This window comes from Pelodiscus sinensis, chromosome 6, assembly GCF_049634645.1.
Source record: "Pelodiscus sinensis isolate JC-2024 chromosome 6, ASM4963464v1, whole genome shotgun sequence".
Lineage (NCBI taxonomy): Eukaryota > Metazoa > Chordata > Testudines > Trionychidae > Pelodiscus > Pelodiscus sinensis.
Window position 1 is genome coordinate 107639329 of NC_134716.1, and position 24555 is coordinate 107663883.

A 24555-nucleotide genomic window follows, 5' to 3' on the forward strand; every position below is an offset into this window, starting at 1 on the left:
TAATCCGCCACTGATTCTAGGGCAGCTGTGCTTCCCTGAGCCAGAGGGAGGAGTGGAATGAACTCTCTGCCTATGAAGAGAGAGTGGTGATTCCCTGCACGCTTTTTATTTTAAACTCTGTGCTGCTGCATTCAGAAAGTGCACTTAAGTAGAGAGCAGGAAATAGCAGTGTTTCAGGGTGGCCCTTTCAGAGGGCTGGGGCTTACTCTGACCTTTGCTCATCTAACCTACCTCCCCAAATGAAGGGAAAATGTTTAAGGGGTCATGTCACAAGGGTGAACCTATGATTAGGAACCATAATGGCCTACTGGCAGATGTCTGAGCAATCTGTGGCTGAACCTGCCACTAAGCTCTCTGTTAAAAAGCAGAAGGTCAATGAGGGGCCAGACTTATCTCATAGAAAGGGATGCTGGGAACGAAAGACAGGGCTGATAACCCAATTATGTGGTGTCCCACAGGTGTGAAATTATAGAAGGTTGTGTGTAGGATTCGCCTATTCTGCATCTTCTTGAAGTGTACAGTTATCTCAGTACCAGTATATGGAGAATGGATTGAGTGGCAACTAGAAGTCAATGAAAAAGACTAACCAATGTTGGGGACAGGAAAGACCTTGGAGGGGGCGGGGAGGGGGAGGAATCCAGGACGGATTTTGATGTTTTCCTTTGGAGTTTGATGTAATGCTGGAAGGAGTGAACTTTTGTGTCTTTACTATAGTGCTAAGTTACATCAATGACCTATTGGCAATGAAAGCTGATGGTTGATCATCTGTAGAGAAGCAGAGACAGTGCCCTAAGGCTAGGTGAGCCAACAGACTGGCCAAAAGCCAAGCTGGATAAATCCCTACTACAGATGGTAAACTATGTCAAGAAAATCCCACTGATAATGTTTCTCAGACTTTCCTATAGTCCTGCTAGGTAGGGTGTTCTTGGATACATTCACAAGGAATCATTCATTTCACAAATTTTGCACATCTTCCTTCATTCTACAAACAAATCTCAAAATTCACAAACTTGTCTCCAATGAGTAGCCTGTGCCATATGTAGCAAACCAAATCAGAGTGAATTGTGACTTCTGCAATCAAATATACAATAAAAAATTGATTCGTGCTTTTATTGAGTATTCATAAATATTTGAGGTTTTAAATACTGCCAGAGGTTGGTTTTGGAATATGAAAGAACAATATAAAATATTCCCAGTATAGGTTCATCTCTAGGATTAAAAATCCACACTCTACTCAGTATGCATTCTGTTTTATTTCTATTTCATGTGTGCCTTCAGACTTATGCCTTTGGTGTTTACTCTTAACTGTTCAGTATAATATTCATTTTTAGAATTAGTTTTAGTTGGTCTGCTTTACTAACTGCAAAAGTTTATCTCTTAGCTCAAAGCTGTAGAAATCCTCTTGATATTAATGGTCTTTCAGGTTAATGCTTGCAGGCAAGAGTAATGGGGTATTGGCACCACACTGGCCTCTAAATAGTAAATAGAACCTTAAGGAGGTTATGCAGGAGGCAGCCAATTAGAGAGGGGATGGAAGGAGCGGCCAATCAGTGCATGGCAATCCCATATAAGAAGTGCTGCAGGGCAGAGCAGTTTTAGAAACTCTGTGAGTTCAATGAGGCAGTTTGGGTGCTTGGCAGACAGGTGAAAGCTAGCATCCTGAACAGAGCTGTGCTGCTATCCGAGACTGGGAAAGCTAGGGATAGCTCTTGGCTGTTGGGGTTTGCAGGATGAAACCCTGAGGCAAGGGCAAAGAGGGTTCTGGGAATATGGGGAAGTGGCCGGACAATTGACTTCAGACACTACTGGGAAAGTGGCAGAACAGTCCAACTTCAAAGCTCACCTCTGGCAGTATAACAAATAGGACACTGAGATTCTTTGAGTGATGTGGGTCCAGGAGCAGAAGTGACATCAAGGCATTGGGAAAAGGCATACTTACCTGTGAAGCTAATCTCCAAGACTGCCAGCAGAAGGTGCCAGTATGATGAGAGGATCCATGTTATAGCAAATAAGAATATTAGAGGGAGTGAAGAATATTAGAGGGAGTGACATATGAAAATTAAATAAAAGGGATTTTTAATGCACCTGTAAACTAGGGGACATAGAGTGTCTTCACCAGCTGTGCTAGCAACTACATTGGTGCAGATGTGCCACTGTAGCATTTTTAAGGTAGACTAGCCCTCCTATAAGAAGAGTTGGATAATCTTGAAAACTGAAGTAATAGAAATGGGATTACATTTAATAGTATAATTTGCAAGGTATTGGGTCTAACAAGGAAAGTTTTGCTATAAATGGTGATCTATCAGTTGGAAACCACGGAGAAAGAAAGACCTGGGAGTATTGGTCGATCATAGGTTGACTATAAGCCACTCATGTGAGGTGGCCATGAAAAAAGCAAATGTTAGCTCAGGATGCATTAGGTGAAATCTTTCCAGTAAAGATAGACACGTGTCATTACCATTGTATAAGACATTGATGAGACCTCATCTTGAATACTGGCTGCAATTATATTCCCTTGTGATTAAGAAAGATGAATTCAAATTGGAACAGGTGCAGAGAAGGGCTATTAAAGCAATCACTGGGAATGGATAACCTGCCTTATGAGAGGAGACTTAAAGAGCTCGGCTTTTTTAGCCTAACAAAACAAAGGCTGAAGTGAGATATGATTGCTATGGCTACATGAGTGGGGCAAACAATGAGGGTGGAAAGGAATTATTTATGGTAAGGGACAATGCGCTGTCACATGAAAGACATATGTGGGTCCTGCAGCTTAGCAGGCCTGGGATGGATGTTTCCATCCCTGCTCTACGCAACTTAGCATAGCCTGGGACCCTACAAGCCCAAACAGCAACTGGGCTTTATCAGCTCTAACCCGTGCCTTGAATTGGGAAACTACTGAGCAGTAAACAAGTTTGACCTCTGTCTCAGCCCATAAGAGTGATAAGAATGGCGTTGAGCCAGGTACGTGCACACCTGGTAAACAACTAGGCTGCATCTAGACTGGCAAGTTTTTCCGCAAAAGCAGCTGCGATCTCATGTAAGATTGTCAGTGTTCTTGCGGAAATACTATGCTGCTCCTGTCCGGGCAAAAGCCCTCTTGCGCAAATGCTTTTGTGCAAGAGGGCCAGTGTAGACAATGCGGTATTGTTTTGCGCTTTCCTCAAATGCTTTTAATGGAAAAACTTTTCCGTTAAAAGCATTTGCAGAAAATCGTGCCAGTCTAGACATAGCCCTAGAGTGTAAAACCTGCTGAGGGTCCCACCCGTCTGGGAGTTCCACCAGAGACCTTTTCCCTCAGAAGGTGCCCTAGATCTCCCCATTGCGGCCTGGTGTGAAGTGACCGGAACGGAACTCCCCACAGACCTGAAGGGGCATAAGCATTTCCAAGTGCCTGTTGTTCATTAATTGCTTTGCCTATGCTAATTATTTGGATTAGTTTGCTGTAGCGGTGTATTTGGCAGTATTAAGCCTGTAGTGGTAGTGATGTAGTGAGATTTGTATTTTGTAGTAGCTGTGTAACCATTTGGCAGTATTAAGTTTGTTTTTGTAGTGAGATTAATAAAAGCAACTATCTATCCCTAATTGACTCTGTCTTGAAGCGAATTCACAACCCTGTTGGGCCCTGCCCCTGTGACTTGACAGGTTCTAGGTGCCACTAGAATAAACCGGTTTAAACTGGCCATCAACAAGTTTAGGCTTGAAATTAGACAAAGGTTTATAACCATCACAGGAGTAAAGTTCTGGAACAGCCTCCAAGGTGAGCAGTGGGGGGCAAAAACCATAACTAGCTTGAAGATTGATAAATGTATGGACGAGACGGTATGACGAGACTGCCTACGATGGCATCTGTGATGGCTAGCAGCAAATATCTCCAATGACTGGTGATGGGACACTGAGACTGGGGAAGGTTCTGCAGAATTTCTTCCTAGCTGTCTGGCTGGTGGGTCTTGCTTATATGTTCCAGTTCTAACTGACTTGATCACCATAATTGGGCCTGGGAAGGAATTTTCACTCAGGTCAGACTGGAGGAGATTCTGGTTTTTGTTTTTGTTTTTGTTTTGTTTTTTGCCTTCCTTTGCAGCATGGGGCATGGGACACTTGCTGGTTTGAATTAGAGTAAATGGTGGGTTCTCTGAAACTTGAAGTCTTTAAATCAAGATTTGAGGACTTCAGTAACTCAGACAGATGTTATGGGACTCCCTCAAGAATGGGTGGGGAATGTTCTGTGGCCTGCAATATGCATGTCAGACTAGATGATTGTTATGTCGTGGGGAGTTTCAGAGCATAGGAAGAAAGCAGTGGAAAGGCAGAGAGCTGGAGTAGGTGCAAGTGTCCATTTTATTGCATAGCACAGAACTCACTAGAACAAGCCCAGACTAGCTGGGCTGACCCCAGTGACCTACTCAGTTACCATAAAAACAAGATCTATATCTACAACCCAATATACAACAATGATCTTGTTGGTTTCTTCTGGACTCAAAGTCCATGAGTCTGACTACAGAACCATTTTTATTCTATTTATTCTATTTGCACCAGAGAGTTTTGGAATTAATGAGAAAAAAAATAATTTGAACAAGCTGCCCCTTCAGTTTACAGGCTTCTTTGAGCAATCCTAATTAAAGAGAGAGACTGGATATTTTAAGAGGCTTTTCCTAGAATGGAGCATCTGCTATGCTATTCTTCTTTTCCAACTGGCATTTTTTGGAGGGGAACTAAACAATTCTCCTTTTCAGAACTATTATTTCTACGTTATTTTGGAATTTCAAATGTATGCTAAGTTTGCAAGAATGTGGCACTCTTAGTACTTTGGTTTAAGCAAACATCCCTCATTTGTAACAGGGGTCTTCATTTTCGTGGAGCCAATAGTTCCTCATCTTCTGATCCATAAACTGTGAACTGGTAGTGAAGAAAAAGCGAGAAGTCCTACAGAGATGGCAGAATAATAGCAATTGTTATAAGGGGAAAGAATAAACGATGCAAACAGGGCTCTGTTCTGCATACTGGAGCGTGTTACTGCATCTGAAAACTAGGCTCAGGATAGCTGTGCAGCATTAAATAGACTGTTAGATGAAACAAGGGTTGATTGTGGTCATACCTATGGCTGATAGTTCTGGCTCAAGTGAAGAAGGACTAGCAGTTTTCAGAGAGTAAAAAGAGAAAATGAGGGAAATGGAGGGGATGAGTAATGGGTATGTGATACCGTGAACAGCTGGAGCAGTCTGTGGTCAAAGATGAGATAGCTGAAAAGACCAAACTGAGGAGCAGCTGTTCCATATGGCATGCTCTCCTTAAAATCCTGTGGCTTTACAAGCACAGAAGTCCTTAAAATCCTGTGGCTTTACAAGCGCAGAAATTAATGTGACTCCAAGCAGCTTCACAGCTGAATGACCATATCTACCTTTTTTTAATGGATAACTTTATCCACCAACAATTTTCTACCACGAGTAAAACAATATTTTTTGTGAAACTGATACAGATCTTGATGCAATGGTTTGTTGGGCAATAGTAACCACATAGATAAGTGACTATTTTATGGAACAGCTCTCATAGTGGAACAGTAATACCCAAATGCATTAAAAGGAAGATGGCATTGTTGCTAGCCAGAAATGTGAAAATTAACAAAAGACGAAATCATGGGTTCAAGAGTGAGCAAAGCTCACTGTTTTACAAAAAACCTCTGAACTTCTACAGGATGAGAATTTAAAGGAGATATTTTCTTTCAACTCTTTGCAAAGCCCATCAGAAAGCTTTTTGGTGGGTTAGAACAGATGATATCCAAATGGGGTTGGCTATCAATATTAATGAACCTGTAACACCTGTGCATTGCCTGGGCATCAGTGAAAACAGTATGTATCTTGTCTGTTTCTTTTTTCCACTTTCATTTTCTAATAGTGTATTTTAATGCAGATAAACTGGATTAGGATCTTTTTATCCATCTTAACTGGAGTTAATGTAAACCACTAAACTTTCATCAAAGCACTCTCTGCCTATCTCTGACAGGCACTGAAAGAGAAGCTGTTCTGTCCATGGTTGGTGAAAAGAAGAAACAGAGTTGAGTGTAGTTATTGCCATGCTGATGCTATAACTGCTGTTCTCTCACCTACTAATCTTTTTCCCACTAGGGAAGTCTGTTTTAGGTTCCCATTCTGGGTCAGTCAAAAATTTGACACAACTATTTTTGATGGAAAATTGGGTCTTTGACTAAGTGAAATTTTTCAGAAATGTGTCTGTTCTCCAGGGAAAATCTCTGTGTTGTGTGTGTGTCTGTGTGCGTGTTTAAATTTTGTCCTTTTTGTCAAAGTAAATACCAAAAACTTTAGCCAAAATCATTGATTCAGATATGCCAATAGCAGTGTCTGGTGGAAGTTGTAGTTTTAGCAGCCTGTGCTTCCCTCCTACTCTTCCATGTACTGGGCTCCCCAGATTGACCTCATTTGCCATTTTTTTGGTGAAAAATAAAATAATTTGCAGATATTCCTTGAGTGGGATGAGGGAGAAGGAGGGGAAGGCAGAAACCTTTTTCCAGCCAGCTCTTTTCCCATTACTGACTGTAGTTTTCATAAACAAGCTTGGGTTAAATGCTGGTTTTACTGCAGTAGCACTTTTTCCTGGGAAAAGACTGAGACAGATGTTTGGCAATGAACACAAATAGGCCACCTCCGGTGTGAATGCATTTCAGATATCAGAATTCATCATCCTGTCATCCAAACTCTGTGGTTCAAGCAGCATATCACACGTTTTCTTGCCATGAAGTTTTCCTTACCAATTTGAGCTCTGCTGGGCTTCTAGATTGTTTCTTCACCTACCTTGGTTAAGTTGCTTTTATGTTAATGATTCTGAAGACAACAAAGTGTATGAAATAACTGACTTTCAGAAACAATTACTGAAGGTTCATAATAACAAAGGACATTTTCCTCAATGTTGACTAAAAAAATAAACTAAAGCTCTTAAACAACAAGTAGTCTTGTAGCACTTTAGGGTACGTCTGTGCTGCATGGCTATTTCGGGTTACCAGAGGTATCCTGAAATAGCTATCCTATCTCTACACAAGCTGTCTGTTATTTCAAAATATTTTTCAAAATAACGGGTGTGCTATTTCGCCATCCTATGAAACCTTGTTGCACTAGGGATAAGGGTTGGCTTGACATAGCCCATTATTTCAAAATTTTGTGCCGTGTTGAAGTGCCAAATTTCAAAATAAGGTATTTCAAAATATATTTGAAATAAAATATTCAATGTGCACTATGCAAATTGCATATCATATTTCGAGTTTAGGGTGCTGGGTAGACGCACCCTTCAAAACTAACAAAAATATATATAATCTGAGAGCTCATCTGAGGAAGTAGGTTCACACACACATACATACACACACACGTTAGTCTCTAAGTAGTCTCAAAGGTCCTACAGGACTACAGACTAACATGTGTAAAGCCATACTCAACGTTACAGACTAACATGGCTATACCTCTGAGACTTTTAAAGTTGTTAAGTTGAAGAATAATTAAAACTTTCTTCTATTTAATATAGATTATAAATCAGGAAAGGTAATATGCTACAGATATCCAAAGTATATTACATTAAGTAATTAATGTGTTATGGGAGCTGTCTGGGCCATCAGTAGATATTTAAGCTTCAAACCTGTTTGTACAATAACTTCTACACAAACGGCACTAATGAGCACAGAAAATAACATTGAAAAGAAATTAATAGGAAATTGATGACAGTGATTTTTTTTCCTATTTTTAACTTGGAGCTTGATTGCCTGTTCCCTATGCATTTTTCCAGAAATTGTGTGTCAGTGAAAATTATGTCTCTGGTGCTCTGACTTGATCTAAATCCTCATTGAGAAAAATGCAAGTGAGGATTTTACCATCATGCATATGATAGACTACAGGAAGGGCAAATTAACTATACAACTGTGTGAAAGTGTCTGTGGGTATGAATCAGGTAAATTCATTTAATAGCTTCCCATCTGCAACTGGCGTAAATGGCAGAGTCTGGAAAATGATCACTCCAAAGCCTACTCATTTAAGGAGAAGCATGCAGATAGTAGCTTTTACATGTAACACAGGTTGCTCTTACTCCATATTATAGTGATTATGGTCTTGTCCAGATTTCCAACTGTGTCAAAAACTCCCAAAGTTCAACTGAAAAGAAAGACCATTTACAAATCCTTTTTGCTTTCCCTTGGAAAAATATTAGACATCCAATGGGTAAGATGGTTCAAACAAGTCCAAGAAGTTAGTAGAATATAAGCTCTACAGTACTTGCTGTGGAGCAAATTGATTTTTTTTTACAGCAGACAGAAGTTGACCTTCTTGTGCAAAAACAAAATCACTTTGTTGTAGAATGTGTTATATTCCCTCAATCCCTTGACATTAGAACTGTAGATGTTTCATCCCAGTCATTTTATTCCACTGCAGTCACAATAATGTCTAACTGTTAATATTGTCCAAAGGCTGGTGAGGGTAAGTCTGCAAGACAAAAGCAAATGGGAGAATACATCCACTGACATGAATGCCTCAGAACTGAAGCTTTCTAAATCCCAGAGTGCTGAAAAAACACTAATCCCCCCTTTGTGTCTGTAAGGTCGTTACCATATAGTAAGTAAATAATTTCCCCTGTGCTCTGAAATCTTGGATTTCTTCAGTATTCATTTATTTAGAAGTCATTTCTGTTCACATGGCTACAATATTTCTTAGTTTTACTGTGGCTCTCTTGAGTCCTTTTCAGTGGCAACTGGTCTCTGAGGTTTGTCAATCCAGAATAATATAAGCAATAGTGACAAATCCAGGCATTGATAAATTATGATGATTGAAAAATACATTTGAGTTCTTGTTTGGCTGCTGTGTATTGAGCCTTCTGTGTTGGTATTTTCAAGCTTTTCTCTACAACGGAGAGCTCGTACTTTCTTATGTACAAGGTGTCCTGTGGTTGGGGCTGGTCATTGTCCTGCTGAAGCAGCACATGGGCAGTTGGATGAACTGCGCAATGAGGTGCAGTACGAAGCCCGTGAGCCTGGCACTGCTTTGCAGCAGATCTGGCTTCATAATGTCAATGGAGGAGCAGCATGTGAGACATGGCCATAGAGAGGAGACCCTGTAAGTACATGCCTCAGGAAGTGTCCACTTTCCTAGTGCTCCCCCTGGAGTGCTTCTAGGAGCTTTAAATCCAATGCAGGCTCCAATCAGTGTGAATGTGCTAATTCAAAATTATTGTTTCGGGAGTTATTATTTCAAAATAATTTCCTAGTGTAGACATGCTCTGTCATCCTGAGGCTCACAGTGAGTCCAAAACTGTGAGCCAAAGAAGCAAAATGATCAAGGACACACAGCAGCATTTTGACTGAACAAGCCAACAATGCATAGTTGTTAGGAAACAGGATATCAGGAGAGATAGTGGGTGGGTAGTTGCTGGGCTACCTGCTAACTCAGTTCCTATAAAAAGGTTTGCAAACTTCTGAGATTCAAGGTTAATAATCAATTTCTAAACCTAGTAAATTCCCCCAAGTTTCATTTACTAAAGTTTTGTGCAGCTCTTGCCATGAGATCCCTTCATTTTTTATTTTTGTGATAGCTCCCAGAGGGTCATCTCGTGGGTTTCACTAGTCATTGCATGCATGCAGAGACGCACACAACTAAGATTCCCTGTTTCATAGTGCATTGTACACCAGTATATGAGAGACAATAGGTGATTACAACAGAATGATATGGGGGTGCAGAAGATTGTTACAATTAGTTTCATAAGTAGTGACATATCACACTAGTTGTTCAGCCATTGTCAAGTTTTGTAGGTTTCAGAACAAAGATGACCTGGCACAAAGTTACTATGGTGAGAAGCTATATGACTCTGAAAACAAATTTTCCATCCATAGTAAAAAAAAAAATGCTGTTTTTGGTGGGGAGGTAATATTGTTTCGCCCGAACATAATGGTCAGACAGAGATACGTACTCATCAAGAATTGGGATGTGTGAAACTAGAGTTTTGGAGTCACTGCTATCATTATAACCTACTCTATGAAAGAAAAGTCTGGCCTCTCCTTTTACAAAGTAAGTAGCTGTGATACAACCCTGGTGTAACTTCCTAGTTTTCTGCTTTTGCAGTCTTATTTATTGGACTCATGCTTGCTTGACATCTTTAGCTATAAACTTAAAAACAACAAATGATCTAGTAGCACTTTATAGACTAACAAAACATATAGATGGTATCATGAGCTTTCGTGGGCATAGCCCACTTCTTCAGATGACTGGTCATCTAAAGAAATGGTCTGTGCCCACAAAAGCTCATGATACCATCTCATTGGTTTTTTTAGTCAACAAAGTGCTATCAGACCATTCGTTGTTTTTAAGTTTATCCTGTACAGACTAACTTGGCTATCCCCTGAATCATCTTTATCTATGCTGACCACAGTTTTAATGCTAGTTGTGTACATTAATACCGTGAGTAGATTCTTGGTTTGTGGTACCCAATTTGTATGTTTTGTTTTTGTGCTAAAAACTGTGACTCCTAACTCCTTTAAAAATGTATATTCTCATGTAAACCCAGAGCAATAAACCTTTGTGGATTTGAATCTTAATCCAGAATCTGTAACTCTTGGCTGGGTCTTGAAGTTTGTATTACCATCTTCAGTAAAATCACAAGGCTTTAAAAAATAAAGGCAACTCTGGTCTTTTTATTTGCAAGAAAAGTGGGGTGAGAGGGAAGGATTTCTGTAATAAGGGAATTAATTATTCCAATAACAGAAACTCAGAGGAAAGTACACTTAATTCAATTCCCATCTTAGGGTATGTCTACACTACAAAGTTAATTCGAACTAACGGACGTTAGTTCGAATTAACTTTGATAGGCGCTACACTAGCGCTCCGCTAGTTTGAACTTAATTCAAACTAGCGGAGCGCTTAGTTCGAACTAAGTAAACCTCATTGTACGAGGACTAAGCCTAGTTCGAACTTACTAGTTCGAATTAAGGACTGTGTAGCCCCTTAATTCGAAATAGTGGGAGGCTAGCCCTCCCCAGCTTTCCCTGGTGGCCACTCTGGCCAACACCAGGGAAACTCTATTGCCCCCCTCCCGGCCCCGGACCCCTTAAAGGGGCACGGGCTGGCTACGGTGCCCGTGCCAGGTGCAAGCCTGCCAGCACCCAGCCAGCAGACCCTGCACCTGGCACGGCTCGAGCCAGCCACCCGATGTCCCCCAGCCCTCCCCCTCTTCCCGGGACCAGGCTGGCGGCTCCCAGGAGCTTGCCCAGGACCGCAAGAGGCGGGTACCCGCCTGGTCCAGTGCAGATATCGTGGACCTCGTCCACGACCTCCGCACTAGGCACAGGAAAGCGGCCATCTAGGGCAGGAGAGCTGCCAGCCTGGCCACCCAGGAGCAGGTTTGCATGAAAATCAAGGTGGTCCACTGAGACCCCCGACCCTGAGCCCTGAGCTTAGAATGGCCGAACTGGGTCAAACCAAAGGTCCATCTAGCCCAGTAGCCTGTCTGCTGACAGCAGCCAACCCTAGGGACCCTGGAGGGGATGGACCAAAGACAGTGACCAAGCCATTTGTCTTGTGCCATCCCTCTCCAGCCTTCTACAAACTTCGGGCAGGGACACCACTCCTACCCCCTGGCTAATACCACGCATGGACCCAACCTCCATGAATTGATCTCACTTCTCTTTAAACTCTGTTCTAGTTCTAGCCTTCACAGCCTCCTGCAGCAAGGAGTTCCACAGGTTGACTATTTGCTTTGTGAAGAAGAACTTTCTGTTGTTAGTTTGAAGCCTGCTACCCATTCATTTCATTTGGTGTCCTCTAGTCCTTCTATTATGGGAACTAATGAAGAACTTTTCTGTATGCACCCTCTCCACCCCACTCGTGCTTTTATAGACCTCTATCATATCTCCCCTACATCTCCTCTTTTCTAAGCTGAAAAGTTCCAGTCTCTTTAGCCTCTCTTCATATGGGACCTGTTCCAAACCCCTCATCATTGTAGTTGCCCTCCCCTCTCCCACCTTCTCTCTTCCCCTCTCCCACCTCCTTTTCCCAGTCTCCCCCAGTTTTGTTCAATAAAGAGAGATTCTATTTTTGAACACAATTGTCCTTTTTTTTGTACATCAGGAAGGGGGGCTAGGGAGGTGTAAGTGGAAGGAGGTGAGGGAGGAATGGGGTACGCGCCCCCGATGGGGAGGACTGTGCTGGCTCTGTGGGCTTCTGGGGGTGGAACCTCTCCTGCAGCCCCCCAATTGCCCCCTCTCCCCAGATGGCAGCCTGCGGCAAGTGCAGTCGGGCTGATGGCCGAGTGCTGTGATGTGCCTAGTGTGGGTACTCCAGGCAATCCGAGCCAGGACTGCTTTGCAAGCGGGGCACCCCTGAGAACCGTCTGTCTGGGGTGGGGGTCGGGTCCCTTTAAGCACAGCCCTCGGCTAGCCTGAGACAGCAGCTCCATGCTCTAAGTCCTCATCTGATGCCCTGCCGGCACTGCTTCCGGCCATCCTTAACCTCGGTTCAGGGTCCACTCTGTGTGGACATGCTAGTTCGAATTAGCAAAACGCTAATTCGAACTAGTTTTTTAGTCTGGATGCGTTAGTTCGAATTAGCTTAGTTCGAATTAACTAATTCGAACTAAGTTAGTTCAAATTAGCACTGTAGTGTAGACGTACCCTTAGAGAGTGCAGAAGGAAAACCATGCTGTGAATACCTGCACTCCAATCCTTCAACTCAAGGGTTATATTTGTATATGGACATTGGGAGATGTGGCGTGGGCACCTGATAATGATACTGGAAATAAGTGGCAAGGGCCTGGAGAAGACTGAACCAAGGAAGAGTATTTGTTAGGTCTTTAATGAACATCTTGGACTTGGGCTAGCTGTGGGGCTGCTAATACTCAGAGTATGCTATTAATTATTCATCCCCTCTCCCTTTTTCGCTGATATAGAGATTCGAGAATGATTTTCCTTTCATGTTAATTTGGCTAGCAGGGCTAGAGAGTGTCTGCCAGGTAGTCTTTTCTGCCTTCCTGGCATCAAAGTAGGAAAGGAGGAGAGTTTAGGGACCAGAGTGCACAGTGAGGGAGAATTCTCAATATACTACAAGCATTATGATGTGTGGCTTGGTGTTGGATCCGAAGCAAGTCTGGTTCAATGGGTATGCTGACAAGAGTTGCTTTTTCCTGTTTAAATGCATTGTTCAGAATGCCATGTGGCTAGCGGGAGAGAGTGAACCAAGTTCTCCAGGACAGTGCCTAATTCCCAATGAAGCCCATAGAAAATCAGGGCTGGGATTTTTAAAGCAAACCTAAGAAATCAAGATTGCGTGTCTTCATTTGAAGATGCTATAGCTCAGCCAGAAGTTATGCGCTTGATGGAGAAACTGGGGGAAATTCTAGTCTGTGCTGTGCAGATTGTGATCATAATAGCTCCTTCTGGCCTTAAAATCTACAGGCTCATCTAAACAGCAGGGCAAATGTCGAATTAAGATACACAACTTCAGCTACGTCAATTGTGTAGCAGAAGTCGAAATAGCTTAATTTGGCTTTTGGCGCTGTCTACACAGCAGGAAGTCGAAGGAAGAATACTCTTAGTTTGACTTCCCTCATTCCTCATGAAATAAGGGTTACGGGAGTTGGAGTAAGAAGTCCTCCATGTTGACATGATTTCAAAATAATGGCTTGCTGTGTAGACATGCATTTTGTTATTTTGAAATAACATCAGTTATTCCGAAATAACGCTGCTGTGTGGACATACCCTATGGGAATAAACACCCCTGTTTCACTGTTTCTGAGGGGAGTAAAGGCTTTTGTAAGTGATCACCAGGAACATCTAGTTTGAGCTTCAGTATAACATAGGCCATGGAATTTCATCCCGTAATGCCTGCAGTGGAGAGAATTATTCTTCCCCATTATGCAATAGCCTCTCTACTATACAAGTTATGTTGTTTAGATGCACAGCCCTAGAAAAACAAAAGCAGACTTTTCTACTGTATGATGGATGCAGCATTTTGACTGATTAACTTTGCTCTTTTGGCAGTTTTTGGAGTCTGAATAACTTTGCCTTGATGAAGAGGGAGAGAGGTTCTTAGAAAGGTGTTTATCTGAACAACTCATGTATGCTGGGCACAGCAGAACTATGATGCTAGCAAGCTGCCAAAGCAGTGTCCTCCAATGTTATTACCCTCAAGTACTGAGTTCCTAAGCAAGAATTCCTAGCAAGACTTCAAAGTTCCCCTTTTTGTATGCTATGTTACAAAGAGAATAAAAGGAGTAAAAATCCAGCTATTGTTTTTGTATAAAACTGTTGAGTTAAACATTGCTAACTTATCAGAAAAGCCCAAAGCTGCTGATATGAGAGACCATCTGCTAAAAATATATATACTATCATGAGAGAGCTCATCTCAGGTAGTGGGTTTTCTCTCTCTCTCTCTCTCTCTCTCTCTCTCTCTCACACACACACACACACATGCACGCACGCACACGTTAGTCTCTAAGGTCCTACAGGACTACAGACAAAATGTTTAAAGCTATGTTCATCTACTTTCAGTCTTGTTTGAATCCCAGTGCTGGACAGATGCAGTTGAAATTAACATTTCTGTATTTATTTTCAGACTGGATATTTCCATCTGCCTCATGGAGACTACTTCATTGAGCCTGTTAAAAAGCATCCAGTGGAAGATGGAACACCACACCCACACATAATCTACAGGACAAATATCCCTCAAAATGCTTTAAGGCAACGGCGGGAGACCACAACAGGCAAGGCACAAGTTTGTGGATTGACTGGTATGAATTTTGTTGGAGCTTTTTGCTTTTTTGTTGCTGACTTATTTAACCTAATCTAACCTTTCCTGCCTAGATATTTACACCCTTCTTTTTCAAGTGCATTACACTGAAAGGTGTGCCATAAATACAGTTTTGTGACTTACTGTATCTGATATTTAGAGTTTCTTGTATGATTTTTAAGCTTAGTGTGATTTCAACTTTATATTTCATTAGAGGTAAAGCTTGTGAGTATCCATCTGATCCATTCCTGGTGCAGCCCTTTTGCAGTCACACCCAGACAGTACTCAAATAGGTCCAGATGCTTGCAGCCAAATCTTCAACTGGTGTAAATCAGCAGAATCCCATTGATTTCAGTGTATCTAGGTGCACTTACACTCTGACTTCAGTGATACCATCTTCCCATTCACACTATCAGAAAAAAACTAAACAAAATCATACCATGTTTTAGCTTAAAAACAAATAGTTCTGCAGCACTTTAGAGACTAACAAAACATGTAGATGGTATCATGAGCTTGCATGGATACAATGAATGAAGTAAGGGCTCCAGGATACAAATAAATAGCAGGGAAAGAGAAGGAAAAAAATAGGAAAAATATTGTCAATTAGAATGTCTGTGCTAAATTGGGCAGATAGAGTGGGCTATAAATACCCTGGTGCTTAGCTTTTTATGTCATTAGGGTGTGGAATGTAGCCGCCCATCCAGGGAAGGTCTTTGTTCACATCTTGATTACAGGTGTCAGTCTTGTAAATGAAACCAAGTTCTGCAGCTTCTCTCTCAAGCTCGTTTTTGAAATTGTTTTGTAAAAATATAGTCACTGTGACGGGGCGCTTCCGCCCCGCACTCAGGGCGCTCGGGGGGACGTCGGGCGGACACACCGGGGGGCGGGGAGCCCGGACAGGCCCAACACATTGGGCTGCGCGGACGCACCAGGACCCGGTGCGGGGAGCGCCGGGAGGCAAAGGGCGCCGACAGACAAGGCCCAGGAGGGAGGGGCCAGGGAGGCGCGGGCTGATGAGGTCACGGGGGAAGGGAGGCTAAGGAGCGTCGCAGAGGAAATGACGGACAGGGGGAGCGGAGCCGGCGGGGGATTTAAACCTGGGGCCGGCATGGCGAAGGGGGAGGAGGTGAACGGAGCAGCGGGAAGGGAGAAGAAGGGAGAGGTGAGACGGGACAACGTGGGAGAGGCGGGCCGGGAGGCCTGGTGGAGTAGGAAGCAGCCCAGGGCAGGGTCGTGGAGCCCGTGAGCGGGTGTGTTTTGGGGCATTTCCCCCATCCGCTAGGGAGGGACCGTGGGTCCCTGCCTTTAGGGCCCTGGGCTGGGGTTCGGAGAGGGGGCGGGCCCAAACCCCCCTACTCCGCTGACCGACGGATCCAGTGGAGGTGAAGGCGCAAGCAAGCGCAATAAAGGGCCATCGGCCGTGTTGTTGACTCCCTGTTGTTGACTCTCTGTGGCAGACTAGCTTACAGTCACTTTCAGATCCACTCACTAATGGCTCTAAAAGTGACTATGCTATTGCTATTTATTTGTACCCTGGTCCTGTTACTCCATTCATTCTGTAGAAGTGGGTTGTACCCACAAAAGCTCATGATACCATCTACATTTTTTGTTAGTCTCTAAGGTGCTGCAGAACTATTTCTTGTTTTTCAGTTGCAGACTAGCATGGCTCCCTTCTGAGACTTTTAAACATGTTTTAACTATTGGTTCTATATATTATCATCTCTGTGGTTGAGTTCCTTAAAAGCCACACACATGCTTTTTTTCTCTCTCGGTTTCTACACATCGGTAGAGCATGCTACAATCATGTTTAGAGCAGGAAAAGGGAAAACATTTGACAGTCAAAAGAATTTGTGACACTATGAGGTCTGCTCCTGCAGATGCTGTTTTGACTTTGAAAATTAACTATAATGTTATAAAGAGAACCTTATTAGACATAGGCACTTCAAATTCCAAAAAACGATATGCAAAAACTAACGCAAAATCCTTAGAAAAGTTTGAAAATATTGCTATTGTTACTATTTTGTGGAACTATTTACTTCAAAGAATTAATGTTGTCAGCAAATTACTGAAAAAAATTTATACACATTTATTGAATGCTGCACAATTATTAGCTTCGGTTACAAGTTTTGTCATGGACATTTGAAATGATTATAGATCCAAGGAAGCGACATGTTCACATTACAAGAAAATATAGGTTCCTCTGAGATATATGATGAGAAGCATAAAAAACCAGGAAGCTATTTTTTGTTGCAACTAGAGACAATGAAATCAATTTGATAAGAAAGAGAAGATCATCATTGAGACCATCAGTATTATGTGTGACACAATAATAGTGCAATTGCAGAGTGGAAGTAACTCTCTAAAGAAAAGTGTTCATTTATTTTGTGTGTTTTTTGACAGAAATAAAGATGAAGATGCTAAAAACCACTACAGTGAGAAATTAAGTGAATTCTCCCAAGAAGACATAGACACAAATGTTTTGAAAGTGAATAGAAACATTTCATTCATTTTATCAGAAATGATGAGATCTGTGCTTCGAGATCACCAATTGATTTGTATAGACTTGTACATAATGGTTTGTGGGGAACATTTCCAAATGTAGAAACTATTCTGAAAATATATTTTACTAATACCTGTCACAAATGCTTCTGACAAACATTTTTTTCTGTATTGAAATGAATTTAAAATTATTTACAAAATATGAGTCAGAAACATTTGACAGTTAAGCAAGACTGACAACTGAAAGTGTTTTTTTACAAAATATTACTTATGAGGACTTAATTGACAATTTTATAAAGAAAAAGTGTAGAAGGAAAGCTATCTGAATAATTTTTTTTTCAAATTGAATAAGTTTTTTCAGGAGAAGTTAACTTTTATTTTTCCATTCATGTGTCATCTATGCATTTTATTTTTAGTCTTTTTTCGCATTAGCTTAATTCAAATTCAAGCTTTCACCTAGACCAGAAGTTATCAAACTGTTCTCTGAGAACTCTGTTCAGGTGGACTGAGGAAAAGTTACGATGTGTTTTTTTTAAATAAAGCGCTCTTACCCAAAGCACTTTACAATAGTTAGCTAATGGTACAAACAATACTTGGAAAGATCATTAAGTGGTCCACCAAGACCCTCAGCAGTTTTCAGGTGGTCTGTGGGAAAAAAAAGTAAGACTACAAAAACAATCAAGTACCTCACTTCATTTACTTCTTACTACTTATAATATAGGAGGTGGATGAAGAAAAAAGAATGAAAAATTTGAGGGACAGGAAGAGGGAATGTTTTTTTTCTTGATGGGGGTCCCCAGGAGGACCCGAAAAATGAAGCTGAGTGTAGGACCTCACTAATTCTAAATCTGCCACTACTTTGGAATATAACTCTTGTTGATTAGAAGACCCTGGAATAATGGAACCTATCCACAGAGTGCTCCTGTTCTCTCCTAATTGCAGTATTTAATACACAGCTGATTAGAATGTTGACTGTTCTACTTCCACCACCTGCATTTGTTCCTTACTAGTGGAAATTTTTCAGTCTAGCCTGGACACAACATTAGTAAACATACTATAGGAAAGAAACCTTCATTGGCAGGAAGTCTGATGAGGGGATTGTGTCTACGTTAATCACAAATTTCTAGAAGTGGAGTTGCAGTGAATTCAGCTTGAGAATATGTTTGAAATTATAGTGGTTAAAAAGGCTAATTCTTTTCCAGGGATGAAAGATTAATAATTAGTCTCCTGTCTTTCTGAGCCATGTCTACTGCTGAAGTTTTTATTATATGTACTGCTAATTGAGGAGTAAAAGGAGCAGACAGTCTCTCCCTCTTCTCTCAGCCCTCATACATGCCTTTACAGCTGTAAACCTTGAGTAATATTTGCTGTTTGCTGACATGAACAGTCAGTCAATGGGAGCTGTGCTTGAATATATAACATGCCCTACATTGCTAAGTACAATGTATTATGAAAATTCAAATTCCTAGGCAATTCAGGTTGAGCAATCAAAATGAATGGCTACTTTGGACCTTAATCTCTTTGTCCTCGGCTGCCCATATATATAATATGGGGATAGTACCTCCTAAGCGCTCACTAGTTGTATGAAAGTTAATTAATATTTGTGAAGCAGTTGGATGGTATATAGGCATAGAAATGCCCTTGAGGAAATTTAATAATTCTGTCTTCAGAGCAGGGTTTGAATAGTGTGCAGTAACTACAGCCAAGGGCAATCCATGGAACAATGCGAAGAGAAAGAAATACTGTATGGTTCACGTGAAGTTAGCAGTGTTCATTCTGTGCACTGAAGAGGTGGGGGTCCTGTATCAAAAACAGTATGGAATCATGTTATGAAAGACTATCTCAAAATGGATGCACAGAAAGGGACCAAATTAAGGCTGCACAGACAACCTTAATTCTGGCATTTACTAACTTTGGAGGGCTTGACTCTGCAACCTTAATTTCTTGTAACATAGCTTTTTGTGTATAACATTAGGTAACGCATAGTTCTAATACATCAGTATACTGCTGAAAATCTTTTCTCTTTCACTCCTTTCTTCCCAGTCACTTTCCACATAAGCTAATTTCACATCAAAATAGTACTTAGGAATTGCTGCTGAGTTCACTGTATTATAGCACCAGGAGCCTGAAGCCTCCTACGTCTTTTTTCTCATATTCTAAGTGATGGAATGTGCAGAGGAGGTGTGTTTTGTTTATTTTCCTCTGTCCAAAACTCTCCTTCAAACTAGTTAAAACCAGGGTTGGACTTGAGTCATCTGTATTGTAAAGAGGGCAAAATAATTCTTCCACTGAGCTTCCCAATCTCCCTTATCTCAGATTCTGAATTTAGTCATTGTGGGGATTCACTAAACCAGCTGTTGCTTTCTGATTGTTTTATAGCTGACTTTAGAAATGGAAGTTACTTTTTCTACCTGTGGTCAAGGGGGCTGGAACAATTTGTATGATGGAGGGTGCTGAAAGCCTTTGAATCAAACTGCAAATCCTGTATATGATGGAATCCACTTCAAGTGAAGAGGTGTGGTAGTACCCCAAACTCCAGCATCTATGTCTGTGATTTGGCTGAGCAAAGTTTCTTACGCTGGCGGACTGCTTGATAGTGCACACTTTTTTCAAAGAGCATGAGTTAGTTTCAATGAATGTGAAGTCTCTCTCAAGAGGAAATGAAATATTAATCTTCGCTTAGAGACCAAGAGCAGTTACTGTAGAAGCCCTATAGTTAGGCTGATCCAGCTCCTATGGGAATCTATGGATATTTTTCCACTGACAGCAATAGGAGTTGGTTTAGTCCCCTATGGCACTAATATTTCAGTATGTCCGGTAGCTCCTCTGCAGAAGAGGGCTTTCTGCTTCTCTGTACAGATTTGAGAAAGAAATAACTATGGAGATGCTTGTTGGTGGAAAGAAATATTTAATGCTGAGCCATTTAAAGCCTGACTAACTTTACTGTAGTACGTTTCAGGCACAATACATTTCTAGAAAAGTTTTTGTGTGTTTGTGTTAAAAATCTTAAATTCCTAGATGACTTTAAAAAAATTCTCCTTTTCATAAATTGTTTAAACTTCTTATGGTGGCTTTTTTTTAGAAGAATGAACATAGAAATATATTAGGACAATGTCAGATATGGATTTTTAAAAAATATTAGGTTTTCTGGTTCTGATGGTTTAGTGTATGCATCTATCTGACTCTGTCTACACTTCGCTGGAGTGTAGAGTACAGTTGCTGCATGCCCATGCTATAAATAGCAGTATAGTCCATGAAACATGGCTTAGGTGAGTAGAATAAACTGAGGTTCCTACATTGGCTGAACTCCCAGTGGATTCCTGGATAGGCTCTCTGCATACCCAAGCAGTGCTTCCCATGTCTACCCTGGTATTTTTAGGAGCATAGTGTCCCATGGCCTCCCCAGAATCTTTCACTGTCACATGTAGCCCCCTGTGTGGAGCCCAGGATCAGCTAGGGGTTCTCCCACTGACCCCGGGCTTAGTGCGGCGCTGGCTCTTTGAAATGCTGTGGGGAGCCCAGCGTTGGGCTCCTTGCTGCATTTCAAAGCAGCAGCACTGCTTGGAGCCTGGGATCAGCTGGGGAGTCCCCAGTTGACCCCAGGCTCTGTGCGGAACTGCCACTTTGAAATGCCGTGGAGAGCCTGGTGTTGGACTCCTCATGGCATTTCAAAGTGGCAGCATTGCATGGAGCCCAGGGTCAGCAGGGAAGCCCCCAGCTGACCACGGGCTTCGGAGATTTCACCTTTACCACTCAAGAAAGCGATCTTGAAATCATTGTGGATAGTTCCCCCAAAGACATCTGTTCAATGTGCAGTGGCATTCTAAAAATTAAAAAACTAACAGAATATTGGGAATCATTAGGAAATGAATAGATAATAAGAAAAATTACCATATCACCTCTATATTAAGTCATTGTATGTCCACATCTTGTATACTGTATGAAGAACTGGTCACCGCATCTAAAAAAAGATACATTGGATTAGGAAAAGGTACAAAAGGAGCAACAGAAACGATTAGTGGTAAGGAACAACTTCCACGTGAGGACAGATTAACAAGACTAGGACTTGTCATCTTGGAAAAGAAATGACTAAAGGGTAGGGGGATTTGTTAGAGGTCTAAAAAATCATGAATGGTGTGGAAAAATAGAATAAGGAAATGTTATTCATTCCTTCGCTAACATAACACAAGAAGCTGACCCAATTAAATTTATAGGCAGCAGGTTTAAAACAAACAATATAAATTATTTTTTCACAATCAACTTATAGAACTCTTTGCCAGAAGATGGTGGAAAAACCCAACTATAACAGGGTTCCAATAAGAACAAAATAAGTTCAAGGAGGATAGCTCCATCAGTGGCTATTAGCCAGCATGGGCAGGGATGGTGTCTCTAGATTCTGTTTGCCAGAAGTTGGGAATGGATGACAGGAGATGGATCATGATGATTGCCTCTTCTGTTTATTCTTTCTGAAGCACCTTGCATTGGCCACAGTTGGAAGACAGGATGCAGGGCTAGAAGGACCATTGGTCAGTATGGCCATTCTGATATTCATATATAGATCTGAAATGTATCTGCCCCCTTGGTGTAACCCACCAGACCCCACTCCCTTTCCAGAGCTGAGATAGAGTCCAGGAGTCCTGTTGGGGTTTGTCTCTCTCCATAAGTTAATAATGAAGTAAGAATATACATTAAAATGTTAAGGTTAACCAGTGTCCCTTAAATGACTTGCCACAAGATGTTAGAATATGTTATTGTTAGAGCTGAGTGGGTCTAATATTTATTTAATTTGCTTTCTTTTATATAGGAATTAGTTACAGTGTTCCTGTCAGTTAACTGCTAGGATATCTGAAAAAAAAAAAGAGAAGAGTCTTCTAGTACCTAAATAGCCCTTGTGTTGGTGATGTGTGTTGAGAGGAGGGCAGATGGGGTTGGTTTCTCCTCTCCCATTTGGTGCTTCTCTTGTACTGAGCATTCTCAGTAACAATGCTGAAACCCATGTCCTCAGTCTGTCCCCCCATGCTCTCACTAGCTTCTCTCTCCATCATGGCATGCACAGGTCGGCTCCCCAGTACCAAAATCTGAAGTGGCATCTCTGCTAGATACATGTGTAATGCCAGTGCACTGCATGCTACCATATGTGTAGACCTAGCGTATATCAAACTACACACAAGAAATAATGTATATTTCTTGCTCCTTAGGCTTCAAGGGCCAGTAGCCTAGTGGTGTTGCTATTAAAGTAGCTGGAGGCCTGTTTGGCACAATATCTTTTGTACTGTGTCTGCTACCCAGAGTTTGTCTGCACTGTAATTCACATCTGCAGCTGACCCATGTCAGCTGACCTAGGCTTGAAAGACTCCAGTGCCTTGGCTGTCTAATTGCTATATAGACATTTGGGCTTAGGCTGGAGCCTGGAATCTGGGATACCACAATGGAGGAGAGTCCCAGAACCCACCAAGCCTGAATGTCTATGCTACATAATTAAACAGTCTTTAAATATGAGCTCAAGTCACCTGACATGGGCCAGCCCAAGGTGTTTAATTGCAGTGCAGACATGCCCTCAGTGACTCCAGAAACCTGGCGTATTTTAGAGCTGAGGTACAAAAGACTTAGTTTAAGCACCCTAACAACTTCTGTCCAGAGGAACTTCATGGAAGCAAAAGCCCTCTTCTCTGGTGCCCTCATTTTGGCATTGAAATCACAGACTGAGTTTGGCATTAGTTTGAATAAGCATCTAAAAACAGAGGGTCATTAGATCCACTTCATGCCTCCATATGTAGGTCAGAAACTTCATAAGCAGAAAACCTCTTACACGATCTTAGATGTGTGTGTCTATTCCTAGAAGTTCTTGTGGGGACAGTGGCAAGCAGAGAATCCTTTTGGAATGTTGGCCTGGAAACTGCCATGCCTGAATGGTTGTGTGTGTGTGTGTGTTGTATCTTAGTTCGAGCTTGTACCCAGATGGAGCAACATCTTGTACAGGGCAGCTGACACTCCCTCCCCCAGAATGTCTCCAGTGCTTGCTGAATAACTTACCGCATGGGATAAAAGGCCTTAAAATACAGTGGTTAAATGACCTTTGTACTTCCTACAGGATACCTCTGAATGTAAGATTTTATTGAATGCTGGGGACTCTTTGAAGATTAACTTACCATCATCAGAAGACTCCTTAAATGTATGGCATAAATTGTGACTTTTGACAGTGCAGTTCTTTGTTTTCTGTCTTAGAAATGAAAGAAACCAGGTCACCCATTTATTTTCAAAGGATGGCCTTGTCTTTTTTGGAAAATATTAGAGACTTAGCCAATATAAACAGTCTTTCTGACCAGCCACACTCTGCTGCATCCTATATAACTAACTTATCTGTCAATGGAATTGCACTATTTGTATATTTTCTGTTTAACCATATAAAAAACTGGTTGGTCTCACTCTTTCTTTAGCTTCTCTAAAACATCTGGCCCATTCTTCCTTATGACAAACTCCCAATGGAAAAGCTCAGGTATACAAATTGCGTTACAGGATTAAGTCAGTGTGATAAATATAAAGGAAGGAACATCTTTCTGCCTGTTACTTTGCTTTATGTAAGAGTTGTTTAAACCTCTATAGAAGAGGTACTACATATTTGCCATACATAGAGAGTAAATGAGTATGCTCTGTTAGAATGATCTTTCTTAAACTAAGAACAGCAGGGTGCACACACAAAAATCTTCCTGGGCACAGACAGCCTCCCTGAGGAGCAGTGTGCACTGAAATTAACATAAAAAGAGTGCTTGTCTCTGCAGACAGAAGAACCCTTAGAGGTTTACCGCTACCATACGCTGAAAACAATAGCATAGCAGCTGACAGAGCTGGATCAAGTAATCACATTTCACTGCTTTCAAGGTCTGGTTAAAATGAATATCGCTGGGGCCTATACATTTCAGAAAGTTTATGATTTTATAAGCAGAAATGCTATGTGGAAGGAATTATATTATCATTACTGTGCATCTCATTAAGTATAGAACCCTGCCTTCCATTTTCCTTGTCTCCTGCTTTTCTCTTCAAGCAACTCTCCCTGCTCTCAACTTAGAGAAATCTTTTTCTATTTGTGTAATTTCTAGATTTCATTCTTGAGAATCAAAGCATTGAAAGTAATGCTGACACATTAGTCCTAGGTACAGATGGATGGGAAATGTTTTCATCCACCAAATAATTGAAAGAATTCAAAATCTGTTTCTCTTGAATCAGTATGAAAAATTAGAAATCTTGACATTGTTTTTGCATGCCAGAGCAGATACAGGAGTAGTACAGCATCACCATT

General features: G+C 41.5%; 1 protein-coding gene across 2 annotated transcripts in view; it reads left to right on the plus strand.

Annotated features, from left to right (window-relative positions):
* The window catches only part of ADAMTS12 (ADAM metallopeptidase with thrombospondin type 1 motif 12), a 260830-nt gene that overhangs the window by 93857 nt on the left and 142418 nt on the right, over positions 1 to 24555 (plus strand). For both annotated transcript variants that reach the window (XM_006116518.4, XM_006116519.4), the window contains exon 3: positions 14586 to 14760. In XM_006116518.4, the coding sequence (XP_006116580.2) occupies positions 14586 to 14760 (175 nt within the window). The remainder of the gene's footprint in view (positions 1 to 14585; positions 14761 to 24555) is intronic.